The 24864-nt window shown below is 38.6% G+C and overlaps 1 protein-coding gene across 3 annotated transcripts in view; it reads right to left on the reverse strand.

The window, feature by feature from the left end:
- LOC122804826 (histamine N-methyltransferase-like) overlaps positions 1-24864 on the reverse strand; it is a 432475-nt gene that overhangs the window by 27276 nt on the left and 380335 nt on the right. For all 3 annotated transcript variants that reach the window (XM_044074968.1, XM_044074966.1, XM_044074965.1), the window contains one exon: positions 5116-5209. In XM_044074968.1, coding sequence (XP_043930903.1) covers positions 5116-5209 — 94 coding nt within the window. The remainder of the gene's footprint in view (positions 1-5115; positions 5210-24864) is intronic.

A 24864-nucleotide genomic window follows, 5' to 3' on the forward strand; every position in this document is an offset into this window, starting at 1 on the left:
TGTGGAACAAATGGGCAAAATGTAGAACTCACACTAATGGCTTACTAACAACTTCAACTAGGAAGGTCATAGGATGGTTAAAATATGCTGGTTTTACTTATAAAGAAGATCTTTTAATGAATTAATATGATTAATTTGTATTAACCATGGATTTCACTTAACTCACTGAATGTGTGACAGACTCTTTCAATGTGGAACTTTGAGGAACTTCGAGGAACATAAACTTTTTATGTATGTTATGAGGTACGTTCCTCATAATGAGGTACACTTGAGAGGTATGTAGGTGACTGAAAGGAGAAGGGTAATGGGAAAGAAGCAGGCATTTCTCGTAATAGCCCAAAAAAGAGCTTATACTGATCATTTACTGTTCAAGCATTGCAAAACATGTGGGAAGGTACTGCACAGCTTGTCAGCTGTGTCAAAAGATTGGTAAGGCAGGAAATAAAACCAATGTATCACCAATGAGTAGACCATAATGTAGCCGGGATGGCTCAATGGACACTCAACAGCCTAGTAAAATGACAAAACTGTTCTTGCAAGTTATCAAAAATGCAGAGTCTTTTAAAACACACAGTTGGGTAAGTTTAACTTGAGATGCATCTTTTACCCCAACCTTTGCTTTTTGAGGGCCTCAGCAGAACTCTATAACACTTACTTGAGGTTAACAAAACTGGGGAGAAAATGGACAACTGTAACCGTGCTAAGAGATATGATTTTTTATCATAAAATCTGGGTTGTTGTAAATCTTGTAGCATGTGAAATTTATTTCAAATATAAAATGAAAACAATGTAAATACTATTGAGCCACTGATTGCTTTCAGGGCAAATGTAGCAAAACTGTTAGAAATGAAAAGTAATGTGGCTTCTCAAATGTACACTAGCAATTCTCTTAGCTTAAAAAATGCTTTCCCTTATTTGTAAACTAACTTTTTGGACTCTCCTATCCCCCATACACGAGAAAGAAACTATTAAAATAGCAAATGTATCATCCAGATTTAATTTATACAAGAAATACAGAACCCAGGACTCAACAACCAAAGAAAGCAATAGTCAGCTACTGCTATTTTCCCTTTGAAATATGTACAAAAGGATTTAATTCTTGGAACTGAGTCTTCATTGAAAGTTGAATTTGATCTGTTGTGCAAATTCCAGTTGTTGTACAGTTGTTCAAGTTCTTACTGTTGGCTCTAACTGTGCCTCTCTGAAAGGGAGATTTTCTAATCTTCACTGAAAATGGAATTTAATTAACTATACAAATTACAGTATTTGCACTGTTACTTTTCAAGTAAGTATACTGTCTTATTTATTTCATTAGATATCTATTCTCATATAAAGTGCAGTACTGAGTCATTAATCATATTTCATTTGTAAGTACTAGGCTATCTGCCCTTGTGGGCCATTTTAAGCCCAGCCAATTTCCCCTCAAATATGAGAATCAAACCCTGAGGTAAACACCATAACTATTATGCCAAACTCCTTATGTGGCCAAAACATTTGAGTTTTAGTTTTGATATCTTATCACAGAGTTCCTTTTCAGTGCAAAATAGATATGTATAATATATAGCAATATTTACTTTAATATTTTAATGCATCACCCTATTATTTTAATTTTTGTCAAGAAAGCTTTCAGATGTCGCTGCTACACTGTTAGCATATAACAGAGATGACCATCCCAGTCATTTTACTTGCTTGTAAAAAGATATGTTAGTGGATGGCATAAGGGTTAAGGTGTTTATCTCAAAAAAAGGTGTTTACCTCACAGTATCCACTCATGACAGTGTTTACCTCACAGACAAGATAGATGGTTTGATTTTCACCTTGAGAAGCATGGCTAGGCTTAAAAGGACCCCAAAGGCTGTTAGCATAGTTATAAACTACACATCTGTATGCTTATTCAGCAGCAAAACATGCATGTATCACATCTTAAGAAAGTTGCTTTATTTGGACTGAAACTCAAATACTTTGACCACATAATACAAAGACAGGATTCTTTAGAAAGGACAATGATACTGGGAAAGGGCAAAGGCAAAGGAAGAAGACAGAAACAGAGGCTAAGATGAATGAACATCATTGCCATTGTAATGGACATGGATTTGTAACAACACATTGGAGCAAATTTTTGACAGATAGTCCTGATATGCTAAAGGACTTGTGTTCATGAAGAGTTGTACTCAATGAATGAACAATATCAGTCTCACAAAATTCTTCAGTTTATAAACTTGACTTACTTTTTTCTTGGTGGTGTGAGGGGAATATCATTTTTCTTACATTATTGACAGTTATTTGCATGACTATCTCTCAGTTTCTATAATTGATTCAGCCATGTTTCTCCGAGATTTAATTATTTTATTCAAGAAAATTGCTTGTTTATGGAAACATACATAATTAGATGATTGAACTAAATGTTTACATTGATCTCTTTATCAATTACTTCTTGTTATATAATATAAGCTAACATTCTAACTCAAAAAATAATAAAGTGTTCATTCTGACCCTCGGTTACAATATTTAAGGACAGAGCTATGTTTTTAATGCTCTGAGATTGAGAGACATGTTTACATGTACTAAACCAGTTCTTTAGACATTTTTTTTCTGCTGTTTACATGCTCATAAGGCAATAAAAGGCAAGTACATAGACTATCCTAGGATTCAGAGAACTCCTTTCCTCTTGTGTTAGTTGCTCAACATGGGTTGGCCAATTAGTGCAACAGAGAGAAATTCCAATTCAGAACTATGATAAAGTTGCCCTAAGAAGCACTTTATTAACTACTTCTTTAAATCAAATACTGTTTTGTCAGACTAAATGCACTAGTGTTCTCACTTACAGCCTATGCATTGCATTAGCAATGGCACCTCATTTACACACACACACACACACACACACACACACACACACACACACACACACACCACACACCTTTATTCTGCCTCATTCCTGCCCTTATTGCCCTTACAGACAAGCACACACAGTCACAAAGACACATACATGCATGGTGACACACCACTAGCCCCAAAACTCCTCTGTATCTCTCAACCTCTTAGCTCAAAAACTCTGGACAAAAGAAAAAATTATGGGGGACAAAGGCTCAAAAGTAGAGACTGATTTTAAATATTGCTCTTATAAAACTAGAAGGTTGCTGAAATAATATGTTTTGCATTGGCATGCATTTTCTGAAGGATATGAAGTCTGAAATTCAAATGTTTGTCATTATTCTGTGACTTCAATCCTCAAGATTTTCCAGAAAACTGCAAATTTTATGAGGAAAAGATGAAAAATAAGAGGCAAAAATCTGTAAAGTTGAGAGCTATGTTCTCTGTACTAACAAGGAATGCAAATATTTCTATAGGATTGAAAAGGCGGCCGCTGTGTTTTGGCTGAATTCACTTTTTATCTTCTTAGAGTAAAGTTTTTCTTAGTCAAAAAATTCTCTAAACCACCTTGACAAGTAAATTGATAGTTGCAAACATTTTCTGGGGATGGCACATGGACAGTTAGCATTATGCCCTCCCCTGGACTGCTACATTATTATGCAGCCTCCGCTGTGAAGCTACTTTATGTGTTAAGGCCGCACTGTGTGGAAATCTTAAGTGGGAAACTGGTTTGTAAATCAGACAGGTTTACTATGATGAAACAACTTTGAAGTTATGTCTTCTACATCATTGTAAGCATTTCTGAATTCCACCTTAATGTGCATTAAGACTTTAAAATATCCAGTGAACTAGTGTGTGTTTAGCATATCAGAGAACACAGGACTATCTGAAGAAGCTGCACTAACAGATGAAGAACGTAACATCTATGTACCACTGTCTCCAGTCTTATAATTACAGTGTCTTCAAAAGTCCATTCACACACCGCGGTGTCAGATTTAGACATCTCCTTGTCATCTGCTATTTTTTTATTGCCCCTCTTTTTACTGTTCAGTGATTTACTCTCTAAACAAATATATCTTTGTCATGCAACCCTGAAATCATCCTTAACATATCGCATTCTTTTCCTTTATAAATTTCCTTAGTATTAAGTCAGAAGTGTTGCCTTTAGAAAAAAAAAACAATTTATTTTACTTTTTATTGTGTTACATAAATCTCTGACAATTCTATGACTTCTTTTATGCCTGTAAAGTAAGGTGATATGAGCTATGATTTACCACTGTGTTCTACATTCTCAATATGCAGGTTTACTCAATTAAAAGTTCATACTCCATCTGTGTTTAATTTTTTTAAAATAAAGTATTGAAAAAAATAAAATAAGCTCTAGATTTCTTTAAAAATATTAACAATGTTTTATAATATTGAATAAGTAGCATTTCAGAAGAAAAATCTACTTACAATCTTTATATGCTTTCCATCTACTACTATTAGCAATATTTTCCCATTTCCCTTTAAGAAAATCAATTGAAATCCTTAGCCATGAGATGAATAATTCATTTTTCATGATAAAATTAATAGGTTTTACAGCATACATTGGTAACTCTTTTTACCCTCTGGACTTGTTCATATGAAGTGTGAATGTAATTTTTTTTAATTTTATTTATTTTACATTTTCTGACTGGGCTAGTCCAACTGGATACATGTCCATTTTCAGTAGAGGCCCACAGAGATAAGCTCCACATTAAGTTAATAAAACAGGACAGCAAAAACTCAAAAAATATTTCAATACATTATTCATGAAGATTTTCATCAAAGAACTTAATTTTACAGAAAGTGAGTACAGAGTTTAACACAACAATACAGTACTATTTACATGGTAAAGGGTATGACATTCAACATAAAGTATGTTAGGAAAGAAAGTACAGATTGAAATGAAGTATTCAGGTTGTCTTAAAAAATATAACTCTAAAAAACAAGAAAGTTTGGATATATACACAGTTGGTCTATATACAAGATGGAAGACTTGTGCTCACAGCAGAATGAATGTTACAAAGAACATACTCAGTGATAGTTCCCTGGGAGTAGGAGACTAAAATGGGAGTATGGGGAGGATTACTAATTCCACACTATGGGTTTTGGGTGAGAGGTATACAATAATGTTGCACTGGTGAGTTTTATTCAGGGTTAGTACCATTATTATATAATGCAATTGATTTTAAGCATTTTTAACATAATACTGCAACATACCTGAGACAAGAATAATGACGATTTTCCCATTTTTTTCCAGGTGCTGATGACAAAATTTTATAGTCTCTTCAATACTCTCAACATAATAAAGTACCTGAAAATCAATAGCATGTTTTGTTAGCAAGCAGTTTAAATGTTGATTGCAGTTAACTTTGTTTTGCTAATAATCCACTTGAACACTTGCATGCCAGCAATAACTTGTTCAGGTTTTCTTTAAAAGTCTATTTCGGTCTTTATGAATATAGAGTTTCTTTATAGTTCATTGAGTCTAGCCAACTACCCCATGTGAGAATCAAACCATGCACCTTGTGTTTGTAAGGTAAATACCCTAACCATTATGCCAACCTCCCTTGTCACTGTGTGGAAATAAGCTGTAAAAAATGGAGGAATGAGATATTAAAGTTTATTAAAGAGACTCTACCACCATGACTTAAATATACACTTCAGTACTCTACTTATGTTTTGTTACCTTGTGATCTACAACCTACTTTCATGCAGATATTATAACAGTATTTCTTCTGTAGTGTTTCCAAAACTCTGCATATAACTGATGTTACCTGTTTATTTTTAGTAAACTACTGCTGGATCAAAGGCATCTTCTCAGCGTTACCTTTAGTAATGAAACTCCCATCTACATTAATTTGTAATAAAAATAACTAATAACAACTATAGTAATTGATAACTGAATTATTTAAAGTATAGTGAGGCAGTTAAACTAATATTGCAGCATACTAGACTGCAATATATATGAATCCATCTGATCCCCCATTTCTAATAAAATATCATACAATCTGTAGCAAACCATTAGTTTTTCATCCAATGCTCAGTTTGTGCATACATATGTACATTCATGCATGTATTTTTATACCTTACTCATTCAATTCAGTGTCATGGAGTCCACGGCCTGGCTGACAATTGAAACCAGGCCAAAACCAGACTTAGACTGGTGTTGCTCCCAATTCCCCATTTGATCAATAAACCTCCTCAAGAAAACCTTATCAGCCCATTCATTCTCTGGGGAATGAGAATCCTACAGTGATTTCATTCTACTCAAGTCAATAGATAAGTACTTGGGAAGACTCCATCATACATAGGGAAATAGGTATTTTCTCTTTAGCTTTATTGCTTACTCCTAAATGCATATATAGTTCACAAGGGGTGGCAATGCAATCGACATTGCAAAGTCATGTTGACAATTTTCTCAAATTAACTAAGTTCTCAGAAGAACCTGCCCTCTTTGTAGGTAACTACCATCTCTTAATCCCTTGTCTCTACTGGGGACTAAGAATGCAGTCTGCATCTTGGTAAACACTACCACTTCTCACTTTAGAAGAGGGAAAGCAGGCTCTGCCTTATCACTCTCTCCCATCAGCTCTTCAGTATTCAAGTCATTAACCTGATGCCTGATCATATCATGACTTTGGTTTTCTCTGTCAAGCATCTAAATTACTAAAAATGTTTAATTTACCTACCTCTGTACTTTTGTAATCTATGAAAAATCTGAAGACCCCTCCCACCACAAAAAAAAAAAAAAAGATATGACCTAAAGGAAAATTCCATATAAAAAGCACCTGGAGATTGAAGTAGACTGCGGTAGAAGCAGCAACACTGCACAGCTGCACCATTTATATAGACCTGACCCAATTACTTTGAATACATAGGAGCTTTTCATATACAATAAAAACAAAACAAAGAACAAAAGTAGTGTCCCAGTGGTGTGAGTAATGCCCTCCCAAAGTGTGGGGTGGGGACCAAAGGAATCACCAACTTATTCACTTTCTACCCCAAAAAAGGGGGGAATCAATCCTTTCTCACCAAGTGGCAAGCTAATAATCAGTTGTTTAATTGGTCTAAAGACTGTTTTAAGTCTAACCGTTTTTAATAGCAAGCAAGATATAAGTTGGACTATAAAGGAGAGCCCACTGTAAAAAGTCTGGTTAAAATGGGCTCCAGAGTTCTTGGTGTCTGTCAGAACACAACAGCATTGATGTTTTTTCAATAATCAGGCTTAGTAAAAGTGTCATAAGGTGTCCTCCAAAGTTCGGAGGTTTATGCCATCTAATGTATTTCTCTGCATCATCCTTGTTGAACCTAAAAAGAAGTTGATAGCAATGCTCCAGATTTGGAGTTTAAATCTACATGTAATCTAAATCTAAGCTTAGGCTTTCTCCTCAATGCTGGGAAAAAAAATCTCAGTTCAAGTTACCATTCAGTTGGTTTAGAACAGAAACGTCAGAGAACCTTCATTTGTTCAAATTCTTTATTAAGGTATTAGCAGAATGCTATCTGTAGAATAGTGTGTGTGTGTGTGTGTGTGTGTGTGTGTGTGTGTGTGTGTGTGTGTGTGTGTGTGCATGTGTGCACGCATGTGTGTGTGTGTGTGTGTGTGTGTGTGTGTGTGTGTGTGTGTGTGTGTGTGTGTGTGTGTGTGTGTGTGTGTGACTTGTATTTTCCAAGGTTGGTATGTGCAAATAAATAGCAAGCATGTGCTAGCTTCAGTGCCATTTTGAGAGTGCAGCCAGAGAGTGAGCATGTGTGACTATAACAGCTAGTTTGTTTATAAGTTTATCTAAGTTAAAGTTTTTAAGCCTCAGTCCTGCTGTGTTTGTGCATAATAAAGCTGCTTGAACAGAGCCCATAAAGACTCGTCTATTTTATCCTGACTGGATGAGTGATGTGGTGTCAGAAGTGAGATTCCAGAGACTGCTTTTCAGAGGAATGAGGTGCAGAGTTAACAGTGAAGGTAAACTAAGAGAAACGAGCAGGAATAGGGCCAGAAACAAACCAAAGGTTATGAAAACTGACACAAATTATTTATTTTATTAAAAAGATAAAACAGAGCATTAAAAGGGCACAGACTGCATTATTAAACAAGTGAGAGATTCAAAAGGTTTATTAATTAAACAAAATGTTAAAAATTAAGATATTTGATAAAACAATTATCAGAAAAGCACATAAGGGGTTCGGAATTACCTCAGAATTGAAAAACAAGCATGTTTAAAGCAAAAACAGGCATGTTTAGAGTAAAACGAGCACAAGAAAAGTATAATGGGCATGGAAAAAGATTAAATGAGCAAAACAAATATAATAAGGGCAAAAAGGGCACATTAATCATAAATAAAGCAAGGCAACTGCATGTTTTTTGGCAATGTACTGTGATTTGGCATAACTACTATTTTGTATTGTATTCAGGGCATAATTGGAGTTATTTGAATTATCTCAAACTTTGTAAAAGTGCTCACAGCGTATGCTTATTACTGCGCATTTATTCTGAAGAGTTTATTTGTGTGCAAAGTGCAACTATTTCATGAAGTACAGTCAAAATACAGCCATTTCAAAAAGTTTCTTGTGCTGGGTGTGTCTATTCAAAAACTGCCATAATTACAAAGTGTTTCTAGCACTATAAAGGGAAAGTTTAAGCGTGCTGTGTACTGCTTGTTTGCAAAGTGCAACTACTTTGAAATGTTTCTTACTTTGAGCTTCTTCTGCGCAGTTCATTCCACAGTGCAGTTGTTTTGAAATGTTCCTTACAGTAAGAGGTGATTTCGTATAGTGCAGTGATTGTAAGAGTATTACAGTGCCCAAGAGACATATTTCTCAAAATTCAGTTATTCTGAGGCTTGTTGTGCTATTGGGCATAGTTAAAAATGCTGGCATAAATTTCTGGCATATATATATGTATATATATATATATATATATATATATATATATATATATATATGTGTGTGTGTGTGTGTGTGTGTGTTAGTACATACTTGCAAAAGCCTTCACTGGTACGTGTTAATATGGCAGATGGATTTTGAAAACCATCACCATTGATGATGGATCAGAATATTGCAGAGAATTGGAGAATATTTGAGCAAGAGTATGATATTTTTATACAAGCAGCTTATTCTGACAAAGATTCATGCACCAGGGCATTCATTTTGCTAAACCTAGCTGGGTCAGAGCCCACTGAAAGAGAGCATTCATTTGTGTATGCACCAGCAGTATACAAGGGAGAAGGTGAAAACCATCATATTGTTTTACAGGCTGAATCAAGTGAGTGTTTGAAGTACAAGTTCAGGGAAATTTGTAACCCCCAGACAAATATTACATTAAAGAGGCATTTGCTTGACAGAAAAGATAAAAAATCAGGGGAAACTTTTGCAGCTTACATTACTGACCTGAGAAACAAAGCTAAAATGTGTTGGTTTGGTGAATTAAAACATGAGTTAATAAAGGACAGGCTTATGTGTGGTATTAATTGTGCTGCAGTGAGAAACATTTTGCTTCATGACAGTGATTTAAAGCTAAGCAAAGCTATTGAGATTTGTCAGATTAATGAAGCTACAGAAAGACACACAAGTATGCTTGCAAGTGACAAGAGCATGGTTTCAGCAGGCTCCAGAGAAAATGTAAACAGCATGCAACATGTGGTTAGCAGAAGCAGGCCTAAGCACATGGCACCTGCCACTACTGCAGGCTCCCCATGTAAAACCAGTAGTTTTCCAGCAAGTTGTAAGAAAAAGACATGCTCAGTGCAGTAAAAGGGTGAGTCGGCAAAACCCAAATCCAGCTTTATTGTTAACTGTCACAATTGTAGTGCCAGTCCTTTCTACATAGATGGTGTATCAGTAATTGATGAAAAGGTTGATGCAGTGAATTTGCTGGTAAAGACTGAAATGTTTTGTACTGTCCAGATCAATGGTAAATCTACCAAGCTTAAAGTAGACACTGTCTCAAAGTGTAATGTTATGTCGGCAGACACATTTGCTAAGGTGAGAACTATTGAGTTGGCTAGGCTATTTGTGCAAAACATATTGATTATGAAGGTGAAGAAATTCAAACTGAAGGCTCAGTAGTGCTTTCATGCTATTTGCTAGGAATTGTTACAGCTTGTTATTCTATGTAGTCTAAAGACCTGTGCATTTTGAGAATTTGCTTTCTTTTATCAAAGAAGTTCATCATATAAGCACATATCCCAGTTCCAGTTTTACTGAAGCTATTTTCTCAAGAGTATGCTGACATTTTTGATGACAAACTGGGCAAACCTCCAGTTGTGTATTCTATGAAGATAGACCCAGAGGTCAGTCCAGTGGTCAGACCAGCAAGACAAGTTCCAATAGCTATGCAGAATAAAGTTAAAGTTCAGCTGCTGGATAAAATGGTACAGCAAGGTGTAATTTGTCCAGTTACAGAACAAATGATTGAGTGTTGTCCATTGCAGCAGCCCACAAAAAAAGCTCAGACAAAATCAGAATATGTATTGACCCAAGAGATTTGGAGAAAGCATTAAAGACACCGCATCATTCAATGTGTACAGTTGAGGAAGTCACAGCCTTAATACCAAATGCCACTGTTTTTTCTGTCTTGGATGCAAAAAGGTAATTCTCATTACTGACTACTTTCAGTGTCCCGTTTGGCAGATATAGATTCCTCAGGATGCCATTTGGAATAAATTCTGCTAGTGAAGCCTTTTAGCATGCACTGGAGCAAAGTTTTTCAAGTTGTCCTTGTGCCATAATAGTAGATGATTTATTGGTTGGAGGCAATGGTGAAGCAGAGCATGACAGAAACGTTAAGAAAGTTCTAGACAGAGCATGTGAAGTGAACTTAAAGCTCAGTCCTCTGAAGTGCAAATTCATACTACTAGAAGTTACACATGTAGGTCATTTATTTGCTAGCACTGACTTGTAACAAGGCACATACAAGCAAGCAGCCGTTCTTGAGATGCTAGCACCGGATAATGTTCAAGCTCTACAACGTTTTCTTGGTATGGTCAACTATTTAGGCAAGTTTATATCAGACTTCAGTGAGTTGACAGCACCTTTGCGAGAGTTGATGTGCAAAAGTGTTATATGGTCTTAGTTGGAATAGCACCAGAAGGCATTTGAAGACCTTAAGCAGAAAATTGCTACCGCACCTACATTAGGATACTATGATGTCAATAAACCAGTAACTCTTTCCTGTGATGCTTCAAAATTTGGTCTTCGTGCAGTTATTCTTTAAGAAGGTAGACCAGCAGCCTACGCATCTATAACTCTTACCAAAACTGAAATGCAGTATGCTCAAAATGAAAAATTACTTTTGGCAATAGTGTTTGCATGTTCAAAGTTTCATGATTATATCTATGGTTGAGCTATTCAGACTGAAACTGATCACCTCCCTCTAGTTACTATTTAAAAGAAACCTATGCATTCAGCCCCAGTGATATTACAAAGAATGATTCTCAAATTGCAAATGTACAACTTCAAAATGGTCTATACAAAAGGCAAACTTCTTTATCTGGCTGATACCCAGATCACTCAAAAATCCAGTGGAACAGCTTCATGAAGAGAATTTTGACTTTGATGTCATGGAAGTGTGTAATTTTTCTACTGAGACTTGATGAGCTGAGAGATCATACAAAGACTGATCCTGTTTTGCAAAAGCTCAACCGTGAATTGCGCAACTTTCAAGCAGCCTTAGTTGTAATAAGGTTTTTTCTGTTTCAGGCACTACCATCTGCTGGCTTACCGAGCATGTGTGCTGTGGGTCTGTAATAATCATAGACTTGGTTTCAGCAATCGCATGGTCCTACCAGCTTGCATTGTCACACTGAGGACACAGAGTATGATTATGTTGGTTTTCAGCCATTTGAAGGACTCTGGGTATTTGCCGAGTACTGAAATGTCCTTTGTCAGTCTGTTTTGCAAACATGGACTATTTGATATATGTATATCAATTTATAACAATGAATGCATTCAGTTTATCTCCTGCTGTTGTACTCCCCATGTTTGAATTTGATAATGATAAATAAAGAGATGAATCATTTACTGGCTATGCAATGTTTCTGTCCCTGTGGAATAGCTGAGCATTGTGTTTTGGAGTATTAGACATAACGTATTGACAGTCATGAACTGAGGTAGTGTAATGTTTGTTTATAGTGAAGAAAAGTCGAGATGTACATGTTTTAGTTTTACATAAAGCAGAAGGCAATGTCTGTAAGCTTTGGAGTGTAGACATTCACGGGGTCCAAATTGTGCCACACGTCTGTCATATATGAAAGTTGCACGTCAAAAAGGGCAAGCACAGTCTCAATGAAAAATCTATTTGTACTCATAATGTTTGAAATTTAATGGCCTTGACTGATCCATCAAATTGTGCAGAGGGAAGTCTTTCTTAGCGGCGACTACGGGCATTGAACCTTAATCTTCCTGCAAGAGTCTACTTCGCTGATCAACGACTCAAAATGGTGTCTGTACTTTGTGTCTTCTCATTTTTACTTTTCTTTATGTTTGACTGCAGTAGATGCAGCACAAGGCAATCTTTGTATTTTTAAAGTGTAACACTTGGTTTGAACTGCAGTGGTGCAACTGACATTTACAGCCCCCACACATGTTTGTTTATTCAGTGGAAACAGTGTGGTTTCAGCCTAAAGGTGAAAGTTCTCTATAGTACATATGGTTGCATGATGGTACCTGGCAAAAGATTAGCTCGTATATCATGCTAGAATTGGTCAAACAGTAGGTGAAGTTCACAAATGGAAATGATCGAACAGGAAAGCAAGATTATTGATGCAAGTTGCATTTCCAGTACAAGACCAAACCGGATGGTGAAAATATTGGGTGGATTAAGGCTGCCATTTTTGGGTTACTTGCCTTAATGTTTAATAAATCAGGTTTTTGTACTATAACACCTGTTAGATGACAAGGGTAATGAAAGCATTGCGTGCTGCATCATTGTTAACCTGAAATGTTCTGCATGGCAAACTGGCAGTGTTGACAGGGCAAAGTGTTGACAGGGCAACCTGTGCATGGAGTCCTTGACATTCCATATCATGATTTTGGCACGGACGATGTAGGTGGTTGCCACTAAAAAATCCAACAGTTGCGTCAGTAACATGAGGGAGGCTGTAGTTCTGCATGATTTGTCTGCTGATATTGTGTAGCAGGAAAAGATTGTGCTGCTGTAGTAGGTGTGCTTATTGTCACTGTTATATCAGTAACTTAAAAGTTGTGACTTGTCAGTATATGAGTGGTAGGTGTAATTTGACACAGTATTTCTTTCCTCTATCCTTAGATGACTGGCATTATGTTTCAGTGTTTTACTTACAGCTGTTGCATTTGTCGTGATAGTCTGCCACCCGGTGTGTCATTTCATCGGTTTCCACGTGATCTTAAATTGTGTACCCAATGGGGGATTAATTGTGGTACAGATGTTGGCAATGTCAGTAAATTTGTCAAAGAAGAGGTGAGCCGGCAAAAGCCACAACATTTTCTGTGCTCAAAACACTTTGAGGATAGCCATTTTGAACACAGCTATATGTATGAGCTTCTTCCTGCAGAAATGAAGCCATGGTGACCGATTCGGCAACTGATTAAAGAAGCAGTGCCCACAATTTTCTCATTCACCACCAAAATCAAAGGACATTGAGACTACAGAGGCTACAGCGAAAACAGCAGCACAATGTAAGTAGGTGGTCTGTGCCTGATGTGTGTTAAGCATGAAAAAATTTGACTGTGCATATGTCTATCAGGAATGCACCGCTCATGACTTGATCGGAGATACAGCCTGACATTTGCATTTTTAGATGTGGTTCAATTCAGCAAAACACTTAGACTGCATGCACAGATGTAGACATATCTTGACCACCATATAGGTACATGGCAGGCAAGGGAGAGTGGATGCTTAACATTGATGTAACATTGAGTTACCATAAATGGTATGAATTAGGTGTGTAGACAACTAAGGAAGATTTCTTAATAGTTTGACCTTTATTCTACAGCTTATTGAAGAACTTCTCAGCACACCACCACTGACCTTGCCCGTAACTGTCGATGCTATAGTTTGTGCACAGCGTAAGGTAAGTCTATGTACTGCAATTAAGTGTTCAGTGCAGGTTATCAAGCAGTCATTACTTCATCTTTAGACATCTGATGTAAATAGTGCATCTTAACATAACACTGATTTCTGTCTCTCACAGAGTTATATCCATGAACAGTGAAAGAAGAAGAAAAAAGCAGCATTCGGTGAAGCAGCAGACTCATTGGCAGAGGGAGCAGAAGCAAGTGTGTTTACAGAACCAAGCGGAGATTGTGATGTGGCCGCAGAACATGTCCAGGTAAGCAATGAGCAATTCATGCAAAACACTGACTCCTGTAGAGGGTGTGAGTTTCACGGTGGTGAAGTACCAGGTGTCATATGTGTCAAAAATGTAAGGTCATATAGTAATTATAGATTGGGTAGTGTATTGAGTGTAACACCCGTCAAGTCAACAGCAAAGTTAATAACCTTGTTGTGGTTCGGTAACTGAATTATGTATGGAGTATATTTTGCTAAATATTAGCTCGTATTAGGTATAGTATTGAAGAATGTAAATTTTGGATAGACATGCTGTAATTTTTGGGATAGACGTGCTGTACTGCAGATGGTGTGGTTGACTGGGTTATCATGCATGTAACCTACACAACAGTTCTGGGGGCCAAATCCATCCATAGTTAGGTGATAAATCAAATAATGATGAGGAGAAGGGGTTTAGTGGGGTCATAATTGATATACCGATTGAGGAGGACACAATGGTGTATGCAAGAGCACCAACGCGAACGGTATGTAAATCTGGTATAAGGAAGTGTGTGGACTGATGATCACTGTACTTTACCGTTTACTATTTGGGGGTTAGTCTGGATGGAAGAAAGACAGTGTGGATTTCCATAAGTGAGACTGATGTCCAACACCATGTGCTGTAATTGTAGACATGAATCACAGCCTCATAAGTAATGACAATATTGTACTTCAGATACCTGGTCCAGAATTGTACAAGGAAGCCGTGGAAGCCATTGAGATATACACTATGGAAATTCCAAAGTTTACTCAGGAAAATTGTGGCTTGCCAAACCAAGATTCAGAGAAAAGGTTGCAGCATAGGTGTACAAGCAAAGTTATCAGAAGTTAGAACTCTGCCTGGGAAGATGATAGATGCAGCAGTACAGTTTCTGGAGGTGATGTCAAAATGGACGGACCACATGTACTGCAAGAGGTCGAAGGTGGTGCAAACAGAAAGAAGACAGCCAGATTCAAAAGAAGGTCCCATTTGCAATGATGTAGCCTCAAGCAGCACACATCTGAGTACCTGTATTCATCTGGTGGACAACAGCTGCATTGACGCTTCTCGATGCAACTCCAGTGCATTTGTGTCTCTTCAAATGATGGCTTGCAGCACGCCAATTAAGTGCCCTCCAGAAAGCCTGCAGACAAGCATGCAAAGTGACTCCTCTATATCAATGTGTGGAAATGATGCCAGTGAAATGGATCCAGACTGGTGCTACCCCTCAGACCCCTTATCTACCTCTGACATGGAAGACACAGTAGAAGAAGTGGATGAAGATGAAAGAATGATAAGTGAGCCAAAGTACATTGTGTTTGAGTCTTGCCTGGATTCACTGCTGTTGAAGTTGACTTGTCCCAAATGCAAAACACCTGCCATGGAAGTGGAAAAAAAATCAAAGATAGGTTCCTGTGTGTATGTGATGGTATCCTGCATCAGTGATCATGAAGTTTGGAGTTGCAAAGTCAGCCAGTGCTGGAACGGATGCCGGCAGGCAACTTACTCCTTGCTTCCTCTGTTCTGTTTAGTGGAAGTACATATGCCTACATTGCAAGATTCTGTGTATACCTTGGAGTGGAATTTATCAGCAAGACTACCTTCTAAACTATTCAATGACAATATTTGTTCGCTGTTTTACAGCGTACGTGGGCACAGCATCAAAATCAGTTACTGGCAAATGAAGATGGGAAAGAGATACGCTTAGCGGGAGGCAGTCGCTGTGTCCCTGGATATTCGACTAAGTACTGTTGCTATAGCATGATGGATCTGGATTCAGGACACATCATCGATTTTGCAGTAGAGCAGATTTCCATGAGAGTGACCTCTGTGGCACCAGAGAAGAAAGCGTTCAAGAGGTGCATGAATAACTTGAAGGTAAGAATATGAAAATCAGCCTTGTGGCAACAGATTGACATCGTGGAATTGGATTTATAATGCACAAGGAATTCCCAGAAGTTGAAAATCAGTTTGATGTATGGCATATGTCAAAAGTTTAATGAAGAAAATAATGGAAGCAGGAAAAAGGCAGGGTAAACATAACTTACGGTGGTGCCACAGCATTTCTAATCACCTGTGGTGGTGTGCGGAAACATGTGATAGGGATGGAGTACTTCTCAAGAGAAATGGCTGTCATTGTTGTACCATGTGACAGATGTACACAGTTGGACTGGGGCAAAGAAGGTGTCATGCTGTGAACAAGAGATGCCAATCATAGAAGGAGATGAAAAGAAGTGGCTTGAAGAAGATGATGCGTGTCACAGTGCCCTGAAGAGGATAGCTACAAACAGAGTATTTCTCAATGATTTGAAGCAAATAACCAAGTTCTGTCACACTGGCAACCTTGAGGTCTTGCATGCATTGCTATGCAAGTACTGCCACAAGTTTGTGCACTTCAGTTATGGAGGGATGAAAGCTCGTGTCATACTTGCCATCATGGATAATAATGAAAACCTTCAGTGTGAACAGGCTGTGGTCAAATCCCCGACAAGCACGTCAGCAGCAATAGGTGAACATAGATTCAAAGTTGTGTACCCAAAGGCAAAGCAGGAATTGGTTGCTAAACCAATCTTTGAGAAGAGAAAGTTTGATTACATCTATGACTTGATGATGGAAGTGATAAGAGCCAAACAAGGGAAGTTGGAAATTGACCCCATGACCATACCAGCCCATCCGAAGAACATCGCAAGGTGTGAGCATCCAGAGAAGAGTGTAGTGATTGCAAGACACATTTTAAGATTTGGGAAAAGTAATTTGAAGCCAGGCCAATGGAGTAGCATCTGTTGACTGGGTGAGTACCATGTTTTAGTATTTCTCCAAGTAGATGTGTAGTTTTGAGTGCAGGGAATGAAGGTATACTGCTAATAGGTCAGTTCATTTAACGTGTGTTTTTACTGTAAGCTGAGGTAGTTGTTTGCAGTAGAGACTCCATTCATTATAGATGAGCACTAATGAATTGTTGCAGTCATTGTAGGCTCTGCCCAATGACATTCCACATGTTTTACTTGCATTGCGAAGAAAACCGCATTGATGATGAAAAATTAGTTTACTAAAGTGGCGCCAGGGAGTGGACTTGACTGTATTGTTAAACAAGAATAATCACATTATAGTCATGCATTTAGTAATTGAGTGTTCAAAGGGCAGACGTAATGGGCCTAGATTTTTTTTTTTTGAAAACATATTCCTGGTAGATGGGGTTCGTGGTACAGTGGTAGCATTGTTGCCTCACAGCAAGAGGCTCTCCCATTTGATTCTCATCTGGAGTGCCTTCTGTGTGGAGTCTGCATGTCCTCCCTGTGGTCAAGTAGTGTACAAAAGGCATGCGTGAATGGGCGTGCCTTCATTGAAGGTTGGGCGTCGGGCTGGCACCTCAGCACCCGTAAAAAAAATCTACTGCAAATCATTAGCGGACTGGAGTTCCACTGTGGTGACTTCTAACCAGGAAAAGCCGAAAGACCAACAACAACAACATTTCTGGTGGATGGGGTTAGGAGTTCATTTTGACTATTGCAGTAAGAAGGAATCTAGTGTCTGCATATGTATTGCCCTCTTCTGGACTTGTAATACCATGGTGCATGACATCTAGGGTTTCTGGGGAATGAAATAAGTGGTTGGAGAAGAGTGGACCATTCACAGACTTTGTGTAACTTGTGTGTTTTCATGTTGAGTCCATGCAGTTAAATTACTTACAGACAAGCTATTATCAGCAGTAACTGTGGTAATACAGGTATGTGTTATGTGCTCTGAAAAGAGTTACTGGTGTGCTGTACATGTGAATTACATTTACCGCATACTATTGTAAATGCATGTACTGGCAAGGTGTGAGATGTTATATTGTGGTCTGCAAATGCACATTTTGCATCAGTGGAGTTTCTGTGTTTTATCAGCTACACACATGAAGTGGAAGCACTGCTGAGTTAGAGCAGTATATGTCACTATGTCCAAGGATGTCACAATTGGTTACTCTCGTGTTGAATGTACCTGTTAATGGTAGTCGATATCAAATGATAGTCATGTTAAGTTAGTGATATTAGTGCAAGTATTGAAACCATGGAAAATGGCAACCGTTGCATGTAATGTTGCCAATTTCATTGGGGTTCGGACATGCCATCAATTAATGTATGAGACATGTATGAATATATTTTTAATAGCTACAGAGATGTCAATATCCATTTATCAAGAGCAATATTCAGCAATATAACATTATCACACTAATGTCATTTTCTGCCTGTGCAGTGGTAAAAACATACAACCATCATGCTGGAAAAACTCAGGGGGATGTTGTTTGGCAAGTCAGGTGCTGAGTTAGTGCTGTGATTCCTTTTATGGCTGCCAATGTTTTTCACTGACTAGACCAAATTGCTATATTGCTCTGCTCCTTATCCAGGTACTGGGTTTTTTCTTATAGTATGCACAAAAATAATACTGCCTTTCCTGCTGTGTCTGGGTCTTTGAAAGATGCAGTTTATGTTATGTATTTTGTGTGCTGGCTGTTGGTGATGTGGCTTCTAAGTTATGTATGTGTTGCTCCGCCTATTTGGCTTTAACTGTCTGTCATTGATTTCAATAGAGATGCATAATTGCTGTTGCTCTTATCATAGTCGGCAGATGTGTATTTTCTAGATTGACAATGGCTCGATGGAACGGGCATCGCTGTGGTTAGTACACTTAAATGTTAGAATAGTGAACTGAGTAAATTGTAGCTTTCCCATCCATTAGACAATGAATGGCAAGACAAATCATTTTCTTGTGCCTAGTTTCTCAAATACACATAATGTTTAGAAAGTATTCCTAGTTTTGTGGCATTGTCAGGAAACTAGTTTATTTTACTTATTTGTTATGTTGCAAAGGTGACAGAGAGTTGAGTAGCATGTGGATTTATCCAAAAGTCATTAGCAATGCAGGATGGGAAGTCTATTGCTGCTTATGAATAATCCATCTGTAGAACAGGTACTATAGTCACTTTTCATGAAGGATGTGGATTTTAGCTCCCACAGTATGTAGCTGGATTGCTGATACTGTACTTTTATTGTAAAGTGGGTTGATGCATCAGTCCTCATCTCCTCCATTGTAGGAGATGTGTAGTAGCTACGAACCTGTTGTCAGTTTGACATGATTCTGTATTGCAATAGTACTCTTTTTTTTTTTTTTTTTTTGTAATCTAGCAAGTGTAAATTCTATATTTAATGGCAACCGGAACTGTGCCTGCAGGTAGCAAATGAATATATAAGTGATGTAGTCATCTGCAAAATATTTTATTATAGATGTCAGAGTTTGCTGCATGATGTGGATGGAGTAAGTAAGTATTTGGTGATTATGCTAACTGACTGGTATTGCTGATTGAAGGCTAATTGCAGTGGCATTTCATGATGAAAGGTTTGTACCTGGGGATGTTTAGCTTTCATGCCTGCTGCTGTTTGTCTCCTTGTTTAATCAAAGAATGTTTAAAAGGAGAAAAATAAAACACATTGTAACAACTGGTGATTCATCAACAGCCCCCTTTTTTCCATTTTTAGTACATGCTGTCGGGGTAGTGTGTTCGCTGCCACCGACTCCTTTATTTAATGGTGCACTCCTGCTTTTGTGAACACCCATGTGTGACCGTCACAGATCTTTGACAAAATCCATTCACCTCCCTTGCTGTACGTCATCACTTTGTCTTACCGTATACTTGTCTCTGCCAAATCTTCTGCACCATATTATCTGCTTTTCTACACAGGTGCCCAAACCACTCTGAGGTAATGTCTGATATTTTCTGTAACTGGAGCTACTTTGGGTTCTGCTGCTATGTCCTCAATCCTTGTCCTGTGACAGTGTGCACCCTAGCACCTTTGTCAGGCAGTTCATTTTCATCACCTGTAGCTTCTTCACCTGTTCTGCCTATACTGCCCAGGGGTCTGTACCATACAGTAGTACAGGTTGCACCACTGTTTTGTACACCTTAACATTCACATTCTTTGGCATTCTTCTCTCATTGCCTACACCTGGTGATGTAAGATAGTTGGCTGCAGCCCCTCCAATTCTAGCTTTGACGCCTTGATTCAAAAGACCCTTCTCCTGAACCACCCCTCCCAGATACTTGATGCAGTTTACCTGTTGTACCATATTCTCTTCTATCTGTATTCTCAGCTTCATATTCCAGCCAATTTCCTTCCATTACCTCCATTGAAGCAGTGCTTGGTTTCTGCCAATGCGCCTAGAAATTTGCAGGCCACTATCCTATCCTTTGCTGAAGTTCAAGCTCAGTCTGCCTGTACTGCCACATTGTCTGCTTACAGCAACTTGGTTGATCTGTCCCCTGCAACCTGATGGCTATTGTCCATGACCAGTATGAACAGCAGTGTGCTCAGTGCTTGCTTGCAACACTGTCCTAAGCATTTCTGCAAGTTTAAGAATGCCCATTTGGAGTCTGTCCTACTCTCCAGCTTCATCTCAAGTATGTGTTTCACTGCAAACATTGTGCCAGTCATGCTTCATCCTTATCTCAATAAGAATTTAATCTCCCATCGCACAGTCACCCTCTCCAGTAGTGGCATGCAATATGGTAGGAGTTTGATGCCTCTGTAATGCCCAAAGTTGTGGGCGTCACCTTTCCTCTTGTCCACTGGCTTCAGTACTTTCTCTTTCTCTTTGCCTCACAGCCAGATATAGGTTCTTTGGGGCCCTTAGGGAAATACTTTGCAGATGTTGGTAGTGGTTCTGATGCCCTGTTCTTTGCTATTGCATCACCTTTCTTGGCTTCTTGGTTACACAAACAGTAGTCCTTCCTAGCCTGGTCAGTGTCTTGTATCTCCCATTTGTTCCTGCGCTGGTGTTATGATTTTTTTTTGTGTTGTACATTGCAACATCAGCTTTCATTATGTACCTTAATATACCACACTTGCCGAGATATACTTTTTGTACTCATAATACATGCTGCTTTTAGACACTGCCATTGTCTCAATCACCTAATTTCTCCTCTTCTTGGGGTGCTATATCCCTGAGTAATTGTTTGAAATGATGTACGTTCTGTCCAGTCAACTTCCAGGTCATCTGCCTTGTCTCTGGCCACTGCTTGCAGCTGATAGTAGCAAGTTATGGCTTATGCTGTGGGCCTACTGTTTCACTTGGGGATGACTTTGCAATCATGGAGTCTACCCTAGTGCCTCCTCCATACTAGAATGAAGTCTAGCTGAGTTTGTAAACCATGGCTTGGCTGCTGTCAAGGCATTGGGCATACAGAAGTATAGAATGGCTTCTCCTTTCTGTTGCCCCACCCATGTGTACCCAGCCAGTGGTCAAATCCTGTTCAGTGTGTCCTGACATTGGCATTCAAGTCACCCATTATAGACAAAGTCATGTTCTACTGCTTTCTCCAGTAGGTCCTGCAACTGCTGTTTAAATGCATGGTTTTCCTCAGTATCACAACCCTGATGTGGAGCATAGGCTGACATTATGAATACTGCCATATCATTACACTGCAGTCTGCCATGATTGAGTCACAAATTGTGATATCCCTCACTGCTTTCTGAAGACACAACAATTCCTACATTTTCAGCCTGTCTACCACTGTAGTAGTATAGTCTGGAACCCAAACCAGTTGGAGGAGGAATATATATTGGAATACATAATGTAATGTAATCAGGAAGGTGTCAGAAGGAATACATGTATGGCTGGGCCAAAAAAGGTGTAAAAGGAGCACATGTTCAATGAACAGCCCACAAGTAAAATCTGCCACTGTCAGATGCATGGTGGATGACTGGTTTGCAGGCCGTTTCAAAGAATGACTTTGAGCAGGTAAATGCAATGCACATTCAGTCTGTCATGTGCAAGACTGTACTTATTTAGAAATTTTCTTTCAATGTATGCAACCTTTTTATCTAAGTAAATGAGAAAACAGTATAAACATGTATTTTGAACTTGGTGTATGGTAACTGGTAAGAAATAGCCAAGTAACGGAGAGCTGCAGTGGGTACAGAAGGGTCTGCTACCTGAGGGTGGTGGGATATTGTGGAAGGTGCTGGTGTTGAGGGTTGGAAATGCTCTTGCACATGCCTTTTTGAGCTAGCCAACCTTGAGCCGGCACTTGTATTGGTTGTACAAATACATATGGAAAGGAAGGAAAGGAAGTTGCAGTTTGACTGTATTAGAAGATATAGGTTTCGTCCTATGCATGTAAATGTACAGAATTGACAGGAGTGAATGTCTAGGTCGAGCGACCTTCGTGTGGGTTACTGCAGCTTATGACAAATGTGTCTGTTAGCAGCACAACAGCTACTATGTTTGCTTTTCATGAATGCTGTACTTAAACTACCACAGTATGTGACTGGATTGCTGGTACTCTGCTGGTGTTCTGCGAGTGTGTGTGGATGCTGTACTCCTGAGAATGTTCTGCTTTACAGTCTGATACCTAGTAGCTAACAACCTATTGTCACATTGCCATCCAGGACCTAATCAAGTACAAGTACCTTATGTTAGTAGTGTAACACAGGCAGTTTATTCAATGGCAACGTGCAGTATGTCGATGATACTATGAAGTGTAATTTTGTTTGCAAACTGTAAAGTCTGCAAAGTAGATGTACAGAAGTGTGGATTGGGAGGCAAAAAGGAAAGGAGTGGAAAGAATGGCCCAGGGAGAGTAGTAACAGGCATTGTTAACCTTGGAGTGAGATATGAATAGATCATAGCTATTGGGAAATCTCTGTATAGTCTTAATGTGTGAGTACAGGGGCTTGTGTCATGTATACTGTTGAGAACCTGGATACTGAGTGTCCTAAAGTATTGCATGATAGTTGTTGTTTTTTAGGTTTTTCGATGTCTCTTTTCTCACTTGAACAAATACGGAGATGAGAATTTGTATGGCATTAGATAAAGGAAGGGGCTTAAGTGAAATTGCCAATGTAGTTAGTGGAATCAGTTTAACCTTAAGGCAAAATACAATGGCATTATGGCATGCCCACAAATATATGTAGTTTGCTCATGGAAAATGCATGAGTTGTTGTTAGGGGGATAATCCTGTCGGTCTAAGTTGCAGAACACAGTAGAGACAGAAAGAGGTAGCCATTGTGTATGGGAACTGGTTTGGATACAGAGCTTGCATATACGCAACAGCCAGTGATGTGTTTCCATGCCTGTAGCATGCAATACATGCCCAATTGCAATTGTAAGCACACAGTAGTGACACTGGTGTCCTGTTTAATGTATTGTTACAGCCAAATGAGGAATCTGTAATTCCTGGTAATTCAAAGTTCAATTTGGCTTGTGTTCAATGTAACATCCAGTGATGGATGGTCACCTTACTGTGTACTGGCAATATTTGTGGGTGTTGTGTGAATGTTGAAGCAGTAAGTAGATGTCTGGACTTGCTACGATTGTTGCAGCTGCAGATTGGAAGTATTTCTGTAATGGTAATGAATAGTCGGAGTATTGTGCTTGACTCAAGCTGGTGATTGTGGAAGGCTAATTACCTGCAGGTGTGTTTTGAGAGTTGTGAGGTGAATGTGGCTCTAGCTGCAGCTGCAAGTACTGTTGTGGTGTGAGTGGACCTCTGTGATGTTGGCTACCATGAAGAGGTACAGAGGCTTGTCACAATGGTGCAGCATTGGTTAAGAACATTTGCACATTGTAACCAAAAGCCAGCTTGTGTGGAAGCCTGATGTGTAGATAAGTATTGGTCTGCATGGACTGGTGCATAATTAAAAGTTAAAAATGGATAACTTTGTGAAATAGAATGCAGTTAACCTTTTTATGACCAGGTATGAGTGACAACAGCTTGCGGAGACTGAACCACACAGTGGCGAGCTTTGACACATCTTCAGAATGGATGACTGATGCAAACCGACTCTGATGCAGTGGATGAGCTTGGAACACTTTTAGTCACATTCTAGAAAGAATGACTACAACTCAGGTACCTGAAAGAGTAGGTTGTAGAGCCAACATGGGATGAAGGTAAGGGGTATTATCTTTTCAGAACACTCTTTTTCGTGTAGTTGAGTCCAACTGTGTGGTTGCACTGTTTTAAAGTTGCAGTGGTAAAAGATATTATACACACAGGACTTTTAGTTTATCGCTGTGATGTAAGCCATTAGATGGATGCATACAATAAGTAGTAAATGTGCTACCGATTTTAAGCAATTTAGAGCGGACTCACTATGATTGATTTTAATGATTGTGTGGCAAAAATATTTGGCTCTACATATATGTGTAATCACAATTCATTATGTAATGTGCTAGGTGGAATGACTGTGAGATGTTCAGCTTGATGTACAACTGATGGAGAAGGAACTTGTGAAGTCACTTGGTCGATATGCAGCCCAGTGACACCAACAATTTGAAAACAGAGCTCGACAATGATATCAGTTAGCAGAAAGGTAATGGTGTTTATCCTGCAGAAGTAATGCTTTGGATTTTGAAGACAGAAAAGTGGTTGTAGCTGCAGGTTCAGAGGCTAAATGATATTTTTCAAAATGTTGTCAGTCGAGGTGTGTGGTGTAGTCTGGAAGTGTTTCTCTTGATGCCATTGTAAAGCCAATGGTTATTGGTGTATTACACTAGTTACAAGATGTGAGGATTGGCAAACAATCCAATAAGTAGGTTGATTTATGTAGCTGACAGTGTGTAAAAACATTTGATGTAGTCCAAAAGTCAGACACTGCAGTTGTGATTTTCTGCAGCAACAACTAAAAAAATAAGTTAGTGAGCAACA

This window comes from Protopterus annectens, chromosome 6.part0 (genome assembly GCF_019279795.1).
Source record: "Protopterus annectens isolate FY-2018-M chromosome 6.part0, PAN1.0, whole genome shotgun sequence".
Classification (NCBI taxonomy): domain Eukaryota; kingdom Metazoa; phylum Chordata; order Ceratodontiformes; family Protopteridae; genus Protopterus; species Protopterus annectens.